Below are 14,969 nucleotides of genomic sequence, written 5' to 3'. Positions count from 1 at the left end.
CATTCGCATTTAAAATTAAGACCATTTGATTTAGGAAACACCATCTGAAGATAAATATCATTATCCTTATGGTACTTCAAATTCCTGTTTGGTGAGAAACAGCCTTTTAATGCTGTGTCTTTGGGTGTCTTGTTTAGAGGGTCACATTATCAGCGCAGCTKTGGCCTAATACTTTTAAAATTAAACTTCTCCAAACAGCATTCTAAATCTTAAATTTAAACTTCTTTCTTTTATAATCCGAAAATCCCCTTTCTCGCTGGTATCTGGATCTACCAGGGTTCTGTGATTTAAATCCCCCTGCGATGCTTTGCAAATGCAGAAGGCTGCCTTCATTTTGCATATTTCATATGGATTATGTAAACAATGTGGTATAGGAAAGCAATGGAATCTTCTCCTAGGTTAAGGTCTTTAAAAGCGCCTAACAGAGGAAGGTGCCTGAACGCCGCTGAGCTTCGAATGCAGCCCTTGAAATTAATCTTTCCCACTCTAGTGTAATATTAAGTCCTGTTAACAGCTAATGCACTGGTTGCATGTGAGATGCACATCTGTTTGTGTATGTGCACAAAGAACATATTTATGTCCAAATTCTTTCCTGGAGGCATTTAAAATGATTTTCTACTGAATTGAGTAAGGTCGTTTGGCAGAGCCATACGGGTCATCAATAATTAATCCAAGCAGGCAAGGCCGAGTCTCACGGTGCTTGCAAACACCCTGTTATGCTGCAGAGTTTGGCAAAGCAGGGGCAGTTCTTAGATTTTTCCCAGCAAACAGCGAGTGTGCGTTTAACGTGTGCGGAGGGGGGAGGCTTGCTTTTATTGAAAACATCTGCGCTATACGTGCGTTGCAGCACTAGGTGCATCCATATGTAAAACGCAGAACTTCAGCTCGCCCGGTGCAGCCCCGCTGAACCCGGGGGCCGTTTCCCTTGCACGGACATACCTGGCACGGAGGGTTCGTTTCCACCACGCGCTTGCAGACAGCAGCAGCGCGAGAGGGAGGGCTGACCTCGGTTAACTTTCTCTAGCTAAAATTTAGACAGCAGTTAAGGCCAGATTCTTTACAGCTGCCTCTAGCTAAGAAGTAGTTCTCAGGTAGAAGCTAATCGTCTGAGACAGGGGGAGGCAGCAGGAGAAAGCCGTGCCTGGGGGAGCCCAGGYGAATGGGCAGAGCGGGGAGAGACGCAGTGCTGGGAGTTAGGACGCAGCACTGCTCTCGCCGGCAGGRATAACACGCGGTCCCGGATTGTCGGGGGCAGAAGGAGCCCACTAACTGGTACAACAGCTTCCATGTTTCGTTATAGCCAGGCATAGGCTTCACCGTTCCGGTTTGCAGTGCRAGTTCGGAAGCACTGTTGTGCCTGGCAGCAAGTCCCCGGTGAGGAGCGGGGCGCAAACAAAGCCGGCTTTTGTAGCTCGGGCCTTGCCGGCTCCCTTCCCCGGGCAGGACCGAACGAGCGCGCGCCGCCAACGATGGCTCCCAACGCCTGCTAATGAGCAAGGGCTGCTTAGGCAAAGTCTTACAGGCGTGCTCACGTGACCCCAGCGTGCTGGCACTCCCGGGGTTTAGTGCATACGGCCACGGCGCGCGTCCCTCGTTCGGACGCTCCGGCAGTCTGCGGGAGGCCCTCGCGTCGCTCGCGTTCAGTGCGGCRTCCTTGGAAGGGTTCACAAAGCGCGGTGCTGCGTACGGGTTAGCAAGCGGGGTCACGTTGCCGGCGTCCCTCAGCACAGCTGTTCGGATGGCCCGACGGAGGTGATSGAGCTGAGCTCCGAGCAGTAAATCGCAGCTCGCGTTCAGCCTGGAAGTTTGCTGCTATTTTAAACCAGACAAAGGGTTTGTGTTCTCGGGAGTTTATCCGTTTCCTCTGGCTGTATCACTTGGCCTAACAGAGTGCGTTGCACAAATATGACCAACGCTTCTCTGCGCAGATGTGTCCTCACCCCATGAAATGAATTAAAATTGCGTCCATGAGGCTAAGGCAGGCAATCACGATTATAGCAACCTCCTTCTATCCAAGTCTTCTCTGAGAAGTTTGATCAAATATCCATCATCCCAAGCACCGAGCAAGACTGATTTTTGTGTGACACTGTGTTACACTGATTTTGCAGTGATGGCAAACCTGTGGATTCAGGGGAGGACAGGGCCACAGCAGGTCCCAGCCTCAGACAGATAAAAGATGTCATTTGTCAGGAACTCAGCCACCAGCTCAGAGAAGTTGCTCTCTCCTCCTTTTCGGGTTCACTAGCGGTTTGTCTCTTAAAGCCACCTTGCTGGAAGGAACATTAGACCCTCTGCAGGTGCCTTTGGGCTGGTTGAGTGGCTCATCGTCTGATGGCCACCGAGTTTCAGATCTTCCTGTCCCCAGGCCACGTGTGCTGCTCTGAGGGCAGGTGGGCAGGCAGGCAGGAGCCAGTCCCAGTCCCAGAACCTGCTCCTGCTCCTCCTCTAATGCTCCACTCCAACACTTCTGACATGTGGCTCCCCCACTGAACTGCTTTTGCTTTACAAAATGAGAAAGCTCTTCAGTTTCAGCAAAGGAAGTTGTTGTTCAGATGCCTGAACACCGGTGGTCTGCTTATTTAAATATTTGTTCGAGCCAGCTTGACCTTACAGTGCATTTTTGCATGAGGGGTTTTGGAGGTGGGGGCAAAGAAGTCAGTTCTAACAAAATATCGTGCTCTGATGCAATTACATGAAAACATTTAGCTAATAATAGCGTTCCTTACAGCAGCACTTAGCATCACATTTCCCCATCACAGTACTACGTTTCATGCCTGTTTCTCAGTTAGGCAAGTATATGGACGAATGCCTGAGTTATCCCTGACTTCGTGCGCTCATTTGCCTTCGATTCCAGTGACGACAAAGGCGTTGGCCGCAGYTACCTGCAGCGGGTCTGCACACCAGCAGCGCCCAGAGGCTGCTCCACGTGAAAGCCTTCCCCTTGGTCCTCAAGGTGGCCACTGCCAGGTGCGGAAGCACGAGCACCCCAGGGTCCCGGCCGTCCGGCAGGTCGCACGCTCCTGTCTCCGTCGGCATGGGGCAGGCACTGCGCTCTGCCCAGGGAACTGAGCTGCAGGCCTCGGGGGCATGTGGGGTTTGGGACAACGGTGGGAGACAACATTGCATCACTAGCCAGGACAGGTCGCTCAGCCCCCGGCCTCCCAACCCCTCCTGGCACTTCCCAGGCTGATATTCTTCCAGCTGCTGAGGAGCTGGGCAGGATCTGCCTAAGAGGTTAGTAATTTCTTCTGCAAATGACATACGTGCGTGCTGCTTTCGACAGGCCAGCTGTAGGCATCTGCATGATCTCAGTGCTCCCCGGACGGTCCAGGAAGGCAGCTGTTATTTCMGGCACACAAGTCATGTCCGTTGTGTGGGTAAGCCGCAGTGTTGCCACCCACAGCCCCCCGCAGCAGTCCCGGCTGGCGTTCCCCGCAGCAAACTCGGTCGCTACAGAGCTGCGACAGTCGGCTGTAGCCTTCGCTTCAGGACGGCGGTGGGTTGCCTCACTGGTACCTCCTGGAAGAGGAGGCTCAGGGCTTGTTCTTCACATGGCTCCAAGAAGACCTTCTCCACACACAAGTTGGGGCTCGGCCTCTCATCCTGCTCTGTGTGATAATGCAACCCCACAGTTTTGGGGAAATGCCTTTCCAAAACCATGCTGTGCTGATAGAGGAGTCTGGAGAAGCCTGTATGGCATCTGTATGTGCCCTATCCACAGCCCATATGGAGACTTGCAGGACTTTTAGTCTTCAAAGCTCTTAATCTGGCATATTCACATGTGCTGTATTTCCTGAGAGAGAAAATAAATAGGGATGGGTGGGGGAAAACAGCTGCCTGCGTCATCTGCTTCCTCAATATTGTATATTCAAAGGCTGGGTGGTACAATGCAATCTACAGAAATCGAAAATATCAGAGAATTGGGATTATTCAAGGGATAACTTACTTCCAGCAGAATAAAGGTCATGTCTGGAAATAGAGTGCTGTGTGCAGGCTGCGTTCATGCAATATTTGTGTTACAGCTTTTCACCTCAGAGATCTGAAGTGCACAGATGGGAAGTATATTAGCCATGGTTTTCAGCTGCACAGTTGCCTCCGGTTAGCTCGCTGTCTGCCGGGCAGCTTTTGGTGATATGCCCCAGCTATTCTCTGTAAGCTGCTCACCCCTCCTCTCAGGCAGGTGAAAAGCACTGATAGTGCAAAGCTCGAAGGAGTGGATGTTTACGTGCTRTAACTCAGTTCAGGGAGCGCAAAGTTTTCTCCGTAGCGGTCTCCAAGGGCTGTCCTTTAGGACGTTGTGCTGACCATCTCCCAGATGTTAGCTATAATGTCCRCTGAAGCTTGCCACCAACAACCTCCGTTTCTGACCTGTCTTGGTCACCTCTGCTCTTTTTACTTCTTCATTTTTACAAAGTCCCATTCATTCTCCCTGAACTAATTATAGCCTGCAATTATGGACTGCAGTTCGCTAGTACTTTGCAGCGTCACCATCTTCCCATCTCCTTCTTGCTCCCTTGATGCWGTTTCCTGCATGAAATCTCTGCGCTGCGAATGCTTTTGGTGCCGTGCAGGCAGCCTTCTGTGAAGGCAGATGGGCAGCGGCGCTGGTGCCGTGTCTCCGGCAGAGGCGTTCGGCCGGCCGGCCAGCGAAACCCTTCCTTCGTGTGCCTCGCTAGCAGTAGCTTTCCCTCGTTCCGCACGCAGAAAAGAGACGCCGTTGCTTGCTACCTCGAGCGAGACTGGAGACCCAGAGGGGAACTGGGACGTGCTGGTGTACGCAGCTGGAAGAAGGGGAAGCTCTCGGCGTTGCTAGTGGTACTTCTGCGGCTGAGGAGGGCGAATATCTGCGTTTGCTAGCGCAGGGGCTGCGATGAGCGCGGCCGTATGGCCAGCGCCGCACGGAGCGGTGGCAGGACGCTGCGTTTGCTGCGCAGCGCTGAGAAAAGGCGGTCTGSTGGGATGGCTGGGAAGGCAGCGTGCTCCAGGCAGGAGCGGACCCGAGGCTCCGCCACCCCTTCTTCACGTTTTGCTTGTACTGTCAGCGTCCTCCTTCACACGAATTTTTCTAGGTTTGCACATCTGAGCTCATCACTTACAGCATCGCCGTGCAGCCAACCGATTAGAAACAAACAAATTGCCGCAACACGCTCATTAACTTCTCAACACGTGTACATTTAAAAAGTACAAGTGTTCACACCAGGAAGTAAGTGCATTGAAATGCAGAAGAACAAAGATCTAGGTAATGCTGCCTCGCATTTGCCAAGCCTTTTTTTTTAAGGTAATTTATGTGGGAAGATAGCTCCCTATCCCCTCAATCTCACTGTGTTCCCCCGTGTTGAGGTACGCTGCCTGGAGAAGTGGTGTGCCTAAGCCGGTCTCCTGGTCTTCTCAGCTCGGTTAAAGCAGTAGCTGTTTACCATAAAACGGAACAGTTAAGAGGCAAGCCCACAGGCTTCCCTTCGATGTTAGCAAACAATTTGGCTGTTAATTCCTACCTGTTTGTGGATGCTTGAATTTAAATGAGTTGCAATTAAACGCAATTAGCTCTGTGCGCCGCTCTGGGAGGCGAGGGAAGAGAACGGAGGTGGCTGCAAGTCCCTGACGCAGGTTTGCTCTCGCGGCGCTCCTGCCAGCGTGCTGGCCGTGGCGGGCACGGTGGGACAAGGAGATCGCGTCCCGGAGSCACAGGCTTCGGCAGCCCGGCAGGAGGCTTCCTCAGCTGCCCTGCGCGCAGCGAGCAGCTTTCGCCGAAGGTGCCCACCTCCAGAGAGATAAAAGTTTGGGTTTTCTTTTTTCTGTAAGTTTTGAGACACCTGCGAGTCCTCGTCCCGACACTTTACCGATAAAACGACGTGCTTTGTGAGACCTGATCCAAAMCGGCGTGCACTCGGTTAGGTGGCTGCGGTGCTGCTCCGTCTCTCATCGTACCTTCAGGAAACGCGCTGTGCAGGCATGTAGTAACCGCACATCAGCGTGCTGACAGTCTGCGTGATTTATTTGGCCTTTCAGTGCTGGACTGATTAAATTGCACGTTTAACAAAAAGAGGGCTTCACTTGTAGCACTGAGGAAAATTACTGCATCTGTCCAAAGAGGCTAGCAAAGGTTAACAGTGTCTGTTTACATTCCTCCGAAAGAAAATCTCGTTAAACTCTGTCTCACGTATTTTACAGCCGTGGTAAGAGCCCCTGAAGAATACGTTGTCAGGAGCAATGGTTTTAATCTTTTCTATCTGATTTTATGCAGCAGGAGTGTATCCTGTTTAATTAGGGAGTTGGGGGGAATTTGGTGTTGTGGCACAAAGAGGTCCCTTGTAGCGGCCCGGGAGGTGGGGTGGTTTTCAGAAGGTCAGYGAGAGGGGGGCACAGAGCATTGTAGCAGAGCAGGTTTGCCAGATGACTGCAGCCTTGTGCCGGGGAATGTGAGATCATCCGTCTTCTTCAAATCAACTTCCGTGCCTTGCTTTGGCCCTGCGCGTTGTTTTGCCTCCACACCCCTCTTTTCAAAGGGCTCTGCAGAAGGCTGCGGGACTGACGGGGTGATGATCAATCACCCTCTGCTTCTGTTCTCTGAAGTCAAGTTCCTGCAGGTCTCAGGCTGATCTCAGTTACGGAGCTGCCTCCATCCCTGTGGCCATGACAGTCCGTGTCGACTACCTCCATTTATGCTTGGATCTGTTAAACCTTTCATATCTTGTCCACGCAGTAATTCAGTGTTCCCTTTTTGCTCTCCATATATTTTGTTGGAAACGAGCGCAAACAAGGCCCTTCGAAAGTCGCTGCGATTGGCGTGCCGGATTTGCTAGTGCAGCATTACGTGAGCGTTTTGTACGCAGACTGAAAACACCCACTTGTTGCTCCCATTGAGGAGTTTGGCTATCAGCTTCTCAAAATACCTCCGTGATCCTGTCAGCCTGTTTTAGCTCACAAACATGCTGCAGCCCAAAYTCTTTGCTGAGAAACATTTCCTTGCAGCAGTTCTGTTAGTGAAGGCTGCCAGCAACAGCTGATGCCCACCCCGGCCCACACAGGCAGGAGCGCAGGTTCCCACATCCCCAAATCCCAGCCGATGGGAGAGATTGTGCCTGGGAGTGAAAAGCAGTTAATGTTCTTAGGGGCATCCTTTTACGCTGTCCCTAGCAGCACTCTCTTCAGTATGTATTCATTTAGCTTCATTTACTTTAAAAACTCCTAGTTGTCCTTGCAAAGTAAGATGCAAAACCTGTTTAGATCACTGGATCCATCCCAGATCTGCCACCATATCTGGGTGAACCATCGCAGCTGTTAGCCGGGCACAGGAGACTACGTAGCAGTTCAGGGCAATTCAAGAACGTTCTCCATAGCTGAGTGTAGAYAGGGAATTTAGCTTGTCAGAACAGATTTCCGAGTGGAAATTTGGTCCAGACAGTAGGTGAATATTCTTCCTCTTGCGCAAGCTGTGATTTTTCACTACCCCTCATGACCTGGGATTTGGGTTTATGCTTCCCCAGAAAGAAGCCGTCTCTTTCTGCTCACCAGCAGCCCTCACGCCATGCTAGAGCTTTTCGTATCGAGTGACCGAGTGAAGAGTTAAAATCACAGAGGCGGCTTCCCGCAGCACTCTGCTGCTTCCTTGATGTCTCACATTCAAGCATTGGTCCAAACTAACCAGTTCGGTCTGGGCGGAGGAGCTGGCTCCCAGGACGTGGTGCTATAGATAGCTGCTGAACTTCTGCAGCRCTGACAGTGACAAATAGTCCCTGGGAGAAGAGGATGTTTAGTCATCTCCTGAGGATGATTTGATGGACGTGAGTAACTACCAAGCCTCGAGACCTCTTGCCAGGTTGCATCATGCTAAAGATACTGCATATCTTCAACGTGTTGTAATGTACCGATCATTTTGGATTGCTTTTTCTTTTAAAGCACTTATTCTCTGGGGTTTCCTTTCAGCTTCTGGACAGGGGGTCAGGCACAGGGCCGCGTGTCGCTGAGCCCTCGCAGCGCAGCACGAGGCTTGGCAAGAGCCGCCTGCACACACAGAATGTTGCTCTTCCTGAGAACAGCCTGGAGCCAGTGCTTCCTCCCCAAATGTTACTGAAACAAAAGCTTCTCCAAAGCTGTTCTCAGCTGTGATAACCTGCCCGGACACGTACCTGGGTTTATCCCACGCAGACCCGACCCTGTCTCTCCCAGTCAGGCAGAGCTCTCGCAGATCTTGTACAGTGCCGTGCTCCCCCACTGCGTCTCCCCGCGTGGTACGGTGGTTGGACACTGCCGTACACGTGGCACCTCTGGGACCACCAGGCCTGGGGACGGCACTAGCCCGTCCCGCGCTGGGCTAGGTGGCACGCGTTGCGTTGGACGGCGCTGATGGCCCTGGCCAAGCCCAGGAACCCAACAGCGCTGGTCAGCTGGTCAGAGTTGGCTTCAGCGAGAGCCTGAGAGCACGCGGGCCGCCCCGATGGTTTGGGCGAAAGGGTGGTGATCCCGGCAGGGCGGACGGCAGGCTCCGCGCAGCCTGGCGTCTGAAGGGGACCTTCTGCTTCATCACTGATCCTGGGGGTGTTAGACTGTCTGTTGGGCCTGTGGCCTCTTCTATGCTGGACTTACCTCCGGAGGTAAAATCAGACCTTTATGGAAGGGACGTGAGACTGCTGCTTCTGCAGCGCTCGTCAGTGGTGCCTGGGGTGTCTGAGCGTAGCGCGGAGCTGGTGCTGCTCCTTGCAGAGGAGACCTCGGCGTGGGTCTTCTTTCAAGGGAAGAAAAGAGGGCGCCAGGAGGTCCTGAAATTGCAGTGTTGCGAAAGATTTCCTCTCTGCGGTTTGAGAACAGGCAGACCGTGCAGCTGGGACCCAGAAGGGCCACCTTCGGTGTCAGAGGGCAGTTCGGTCCCTGCGCTCACTCAGGTCTTTCCCTGACCACTCCGTTTGCCAGCAGGGTGGCCACAGAGCTGACGCAGAATTGGAGTGCCACCACAAACTCGTTTCACGTCGCGAGCAGTAGGCAATCATGACCAACCTGGGCTAGACCCATTTCCTTGTGTATGGAGCTAGGCTGTGGAGCTAAATCACTCCTAAGAATTCTTGCTTAACTAAGGAGAGTGTTTCCCAAGGCTGTAGCTGATTTTTCTCAGGCAATTTTGTGTGCTGGCCAAGACTGCTGACAGCTCAATATTCAGCTACAGAATAAAATTTTCTGTCATTTTGATTTATGTTCTTTCTCTGCAACCAGAGTCCCACATAAAGAATCGGAAGGAGTTTATTTCAAAGTTAGCTCCATGTAACTTTATTCTTAAACTGACCTGCAAATTAAACATATTTTTAGATTTTTTTTATTTTCAAGAAATGCACTAAATGACAATCTCCACTTTGAGTTTTGTGACCATTTGTTTTGATGTCTGTAATAATAGTGCAGATTTTCATAAATGCAAAAAAAGTCATTGTCCCTGAAAGAGAAAAGAAGCTGAAAGTGTGAGAGCAAGAAGTGCTCTTGGCCAAAGTTTTCACCTGTCCCCAGTGACCCTGTCCAGGGAGATGCTTAGGCACCAGGACGGTCGCTGAAGCAATGCCCAGTCCTTAGTGCCCGGCTCCAGAAGTGCCATTCACTGTGCTGACTTAGGTGCCTGCATTTTATGTAAGAAGGAGAGAAAAAAGGGAGCCAGGGCCCTGCCCCATCCCCTGCGATTCCTGCTGGTTTTGTGCTGCGTGAAGCGCACCAGCAGCCAGGGAATCGGGACTGCGATCGGGGTTTTTCTCTTCSCAGTTGTCCTAACTACAGGTCCGCTCCTTTAAGCTCTAATACCTGATGTTTCAGCACAGTGCTCCTCTCAGAATACCTTAAAACCCTTCGTAACTGGAGTTTTCTCCTGGGAAGAAGTCGGCAGCCCCTCGGAGAGAGGTTCACGCAGAACCAAGGTCCTCGATTCCCGGGAACAACAGCCAGAGCGTGAAGTTGCCTGGCCACTTGCCTGTTGTGCAGAAGGGGGCTCATTCCTCGTATTTCTGGGGAGGTGGGGGGTGGCTGTGACATGCTTTCTTCTGGGTTTGTGCTCTCTGCACGCGTTTGACATCATGGCCTGAGAGCGTTCGAAGAGCTGGAGACTTCCGAGGAGGCCTGCGCCGGGGCCGCTGGTGCTCACGCTGCACGCCGGGGCCTGGTGATTTCGCAGCGCAGCCCTGTCTTCCTGCCGCGTGTCCAGAACCGGGCCTGGGGCTCCTAAAGGACGCCGGTGCTTCTGGAGTGTTGCTTCTTGGYGTTAGCGTTTGGGAATTACTGCCTGCAGTGTCCTTTTGACAGATGCTTGAAAGTGCAACGCTGAACTAGGATAAAAAAGCCATTACTTGGCTGTTTGTGTGTAGCTCCGTGATTTACAAAGCATTCTGCAAGACAAAAGAAGTGGCCACATGAAACGCTTCTTGGAGCGGTACTGACAGGAATAAAAGCTTCTCGGCAGAGCCTTAGGAGAAGGCCAGAGAGCAGGAAGGTTTGTTTTATTTCAGCGCTCGGCTTTGCCGTGCAGTCCAGACCGGTTTATTTATTACATTTCCCCCCACTTAGCAGAGACCAGCATATGTAATCTAAGACATATGATATGAGACATGTCTCAAAAGTAAAATGAGTTGAAAAGTAAATAAACTTTCTGGCCCAGGGGCAGTGATTGCTTCTGTCCTGCCAACGCTGTGTCCCACAGCCGGTGTCCCCGGGGGGAGCTGCACGCTTGTAGAGAAGGAAATAGGGGCTTGTCCACRATGGGCAAGTCGTGCCGGCCTCGTTCAGCCGCGCAGGTAAGGCACCTGCTCAGCTGCTGGGTTCTGCTTAAATCCCATTTACTTTAATGGGAAACGTCTGCTGCATAAGGGCTACATATTTCTCTCGTTTTCTTCTGGATAATGCCGGTAACATATTATTAAAAATATTGAAACTCGTGCATTGTAAGAGAGGCCATCTGTTTGCAAAATGTGTAGCAAAAGAGTATTTTAGGGTTCCCATTTGTAACCCTCTGGAGTATCAGGCTGTAAAGTAGAAGATAAATAATGAGTTTCGGCTGAATAACAGGAGTGCGGCAGATGAAGCCRTGTCCAAGCTGGCCGCAGGAGCTCGCACTACTCTGTGTCATGGATGCCCCAGGCCATGTCTTACCTCCTCCCGATTTTCCCGCTCGAAATTCTGTGTATRCCTGTTAAACCCTGCGGTGCGTGTACTTGCCCTGCAGGAGGATGGAAGTGGCAAGCCGGTGGCAGGCRTTCTCGCAGGGCTCAGCACACGAATGGACAGCCCGCAGGCTCGCCGTGAAGGGCAGGGAGCAGACCGCTTAGAAAACGTTGCCTGCGCTTTCCACCTTGGTCAACTAGACCTGGGGGAGACCTGGCTTCCCTCCGTCAGCGCTGCCCCAGGTTGGGACCGGGCGTCCGTGTGAGGACAAGACCTCTGGAGGTAACACCTGAGCTCCACGGGAGCTGGCACGAGCGTCCCGAGGACCTCAGCCGAGCCACGAGCTCACGGCTGGTCAGTCTGTGCGTTGCGATTGCAGGTCATTTGGATGACTGGGCAAAAATGAACGTGGAGTTCCTCTGCGGTGTGTGGGATGGCAGTGCTGAGCTCATACCGTGTGGTTCGACCGACCGGGGGAGCAGTCAGGCGTGCTCGCCCCCTCGCTGCCTATGGAAAGGACAGTTGTGTCTTGAACACGCTGTCTGACGGCACGCGTASGTTCCTGCGCCTGCTCAACGCAATTAGCCTTTAGCAAGTAATAGTGGTGGCCCAGCAYGGTGACGTAGCTGCAGTCCAGCGCAGAGGGTCTTCAGACACTCCTGGGGAGACTGGGTAACGTTTGAGACCGTCTCTGCACGCAGCTCGTCGTCGGGGGGCTCCAGGATTGGGGGTGTCCAGCCATGGCTGGATCGGAGGGTCTGCGGCATCGACAGTCCCACTGTGCTGGAGGAGCTGCCTGGAGCTGATGTACAGTCTGCTCAGGTGGACTGCAACGTCCTTAGACACCRGCAACATCCGTGAATTGCCTGACCTCCACCTGCAGAGTATTCCTAGGAAGYGTTGCGCTATCTGAGCCTGAGTCCCGAGTCTGCTTTGTTCCCGGGTAGATGCCCACCCCTTCCCCAGCGCGCGTGAAGTGYGTGCACGGTATTGCCTTCGCCTCTGGCTTTAAGAAGCTGGTACRGGTTGACTGCTGTATTGCTAATACGGATATCAACTGCGAAATCTCTTCGTAGATCAGAGGGCTGTGTGACTGAAAAGCTCTTGYAGAAGCTTTCCTCTCAAGCGGTTCTTAAAACGTTCTCTTAATTTATAYGGTAGGAAGGAAACGTTTTTCCTTTCAGGGTGTAAAATGGAAAGAAATTTGGCTCATTACTTCTTTTGGATGCCCACTCAAATTAAGAATTACTGCCAAAAAATACTATTTTTACCATAACCCCCCCACAAAAGGTATTTCTGTGTTTGTAAAAACCTCTTGGTTAAATCAGGGTATGAGCAACAACTGCCGCATAAAGGATGGATATGTATTGAATTTTTATTTGCTTTACATTTAAAGGTTTTTCTCTTTTGTATTTTCTAAGCTGCTTTACCTTCAGCAACGTAAATGCTTCTCTGGTTGAGGAAAACCTGAAAATCATCATAATTACTGTTCTTGTTGCACCGTAGCCCTGTAACAAGCTAGAACTTGGAGAATTAAATAAGGAACCACGAAATAGCCTTCCACGTTTGAAATAAGATGCTTTTATGACAGCCAGCACGAAAGTACGGTGTGTTTCCCAAGGCCATTTTCTCTGTGCCGGACACCGCTTTGTAGGTGTCACAAGGCAAAGGGAATAGCAGCGTCTTTCCCTGTGTTCCCAGTTGCATACTGGACTTTGCAGCTTTCCCACGAGTAAGATGTGGAGCAGCTTGGGCTCCTGGAAGAGGCTCTGCCRGCGCGAGGAGCTCACACGCTCAGAAGTGAAGAGATGTGAAAGATGAGCAGAAGGGAAATAGCCCTGGGGAGCTTTGGGGCAGGAACGGGAGGAGTTTGGTACTTGTACAGACAAGTACTCACCAAATTCTGCAGACTGTAAATACTACTAATAATCTCTCTGCCTCCCGTGCATCCAATGGGAAGTGCGTCCTCCCCGCTGAGAAAATAGCTCTTACTAAATGGAGTCGTGCCCTTTGCAGGGACCGAGAGGTGGGAGCTAGACGTTAGGGCTCTCATCTCTCTCCCAAAGGAAAGCCATTAAGCGCATAAAACACATATGTTTTCTGTTCAACAGCTGCTGGCTCTCTCAGCCCAGCAGCCATGCTAGCGCCACGAGCTTTGGAGACATCGACAGGAAGATCTAAACTGGGCTGTTCCTGCCTCCGCTGTGTCTGTCTGTCTGTCTGTCTGTCTGTCCCGGCAGCAATACTGCTGACTCAGTAACACAGGCTGGTGCATCTGCGCCTGGCTAGGCCAGCGTCTTCGGCGAAACCGCCGGTGACCGCGGCTGCCCGCCGCTCTGCTGCGGCCCGGCGGCTTGTGGCGCGGGGTGTCTGACAGCTCCGCATGGCTACGCAGTGACACTAGATTTACAAGAAGACGGGGGTTTTGCAAAATTAAGCCCTGACAGAGCCTTCTYGTTAACGAAAGCTACGTGCAGACCTTTCCTGTCCCTAGGTCAGAAGTGAATTCTTATTTTCCTTACTTATTTCTGGAGAAAAAACATGGGAGAATAATTATTTGCACAACTTCCTAGGCTTGCAGTGAAATGTCTTCTTGGAGATTCCTCTCAGCTATTACTATTGCCTGAATGGAAGTGCCAYGTAAAATGCGGTGCATTAACTTGCATTAGTTAGTTAATTATGTAGATCATGTTCCATACAAGGTATTGCAAAGTTCTGCCCCATCAAGTAGCCCAGTTACGCAGGTATATGGGATCTACCAGCCAGCGCAGGCCTGGGTAAAGGAAAGACGCCGAGACCCAGGCTCCAGGAGGGGCGAGCGTGCGTCCCCGGAGCTGACGCGCTCGGCTCTGAGGCTGGCAGAGCACCTCAGTGCCTTCGGCCTGCAGAGCGCCTCGGCTGCGCTCTTCGTGATGCCGTTTCTCCCGTTGCACAGCAGAGGCGGTGGTGGTCCTTTGGAGGCGCTTTGAACCTCCAGCTTTTTAGCACTGAAACGGGAGCTGAGCATCATCTTGGGCCGCAGAGGATGAATGATGTTTGGAATAAAACAGCTGATGAAGTAGGTGAGCTTTGCTAGGCTAGAAAACCTCGCCAGCCGCAGGAAGCAGAGCTGTTGGCCGGAGTCCCCGTCCCGGTGCCCTGCTTTGGGCGGTCCCAGCCCTGGGAGCACCAGGAGTAGGAGGCCGGCGTGTGCCCTTAGCGGTCACCGAGGGACCCGGAAACCACGCGGTTCCTTCGGCCTTGTCCCAACCAGCCGGCGTGGCGCGCAGCTGGGGATGAGACACGTGGGCGCCCGTGGGGATCCGCTCGCTTCGTGCTTGCCCGGCCTCGTTCGTACCCGCGCGTCCGGTCGGTGGAAGCTCGCTCCGCTCTTCTCAGCCTTGCCCTCTGTCTCCCCTGCAGGCCTGGCGACGAAAACCACCCCCGGGTGAAGCCCGACGCCTACGTGAACAACCTCGCCGAGGCAGTCGACCTCATCCTCCAGCAGCTGCACGAGTGACGGCGTCGCGGAAGGGTTAGCGGCGCCGCGCCGGGGCCGCGCGTGCAATCCGCCCGGCACGCYGCTCCCGCCGCTCCTGGATTCATCCTCCTCTCTCCATCGCCTTGTAACGGAGCAGCCTGCAGCCCTTCCCGGGGCTAAAAATGCCCGCGGTTCTAACCGTTTCCCATACAGGACCTAAAGTGAGATACTAACCTTAGCAAGGGGAAGACGAACTTGGTGTCTCCCRTGCACTTTCTGAGTTTTCGGTCTCTCCCACCCGGCAGGAGCAAAGCAGCCGGGCCTGGGCGGCGCGGGGAGGGCTGGGCGGCGCGGGGCTCTGCGGCCTGCGCTCCGCCGGGGC

The 14,969-nt window shown here is 52.7% G+C and overlaps 1 protein-coding gene across 3 annotated transcripts in view; it reads left to right on the top strand.

Moving 5' to 3' along the window:
- The window catches only part of LHPP (phospholysine phosphohistidine inorganic pyrophosphate phosphatase), a 107,623-nt gene extending 92,665 nt beyond the window's left edge, over positions 1–14,958 (top strand). Inside the window, exon 7 of one of the 3 annotated variants that reach the window (XM_026065590.1) lies at positions 14,530–14,958. In XM_026065590.1, the coding sequence (XP_025921375.1) occupies positions 14,530–14,626 (97 nt within the window). In that variant the 3' untranslated portion in view covers positions 14,627–14,958. The other 2 variants (XM_026065585.1, XM_026065591.1) reach the window with 2 other exon arrangements.
- The last annotated feature ends 11 nt before the right edge of the window (positions 14,959–14,969 follow it).

This window comes from Apteryx rowi, unplaced genomic scaffold (assembly GCF_003343035.1).
Source record: "Apteryx rowi isolate R43461 unplaced genomic scaffold, aptRow1 scaffold_23, whole genome shotgun sequence".
NCBI classification, from domain to species: domain Eukaryota; kingdom Metazoa; phylum Chordata; class Aves; order Apterygiformes; family Apterygidae; genus Apteryx; species Apteryx rowi.
The sequence above is the reverse complement of the archived record's forward strand: the minus strand, read 5'-3'. Positions and strand labels throughout refer to the sequence as shown.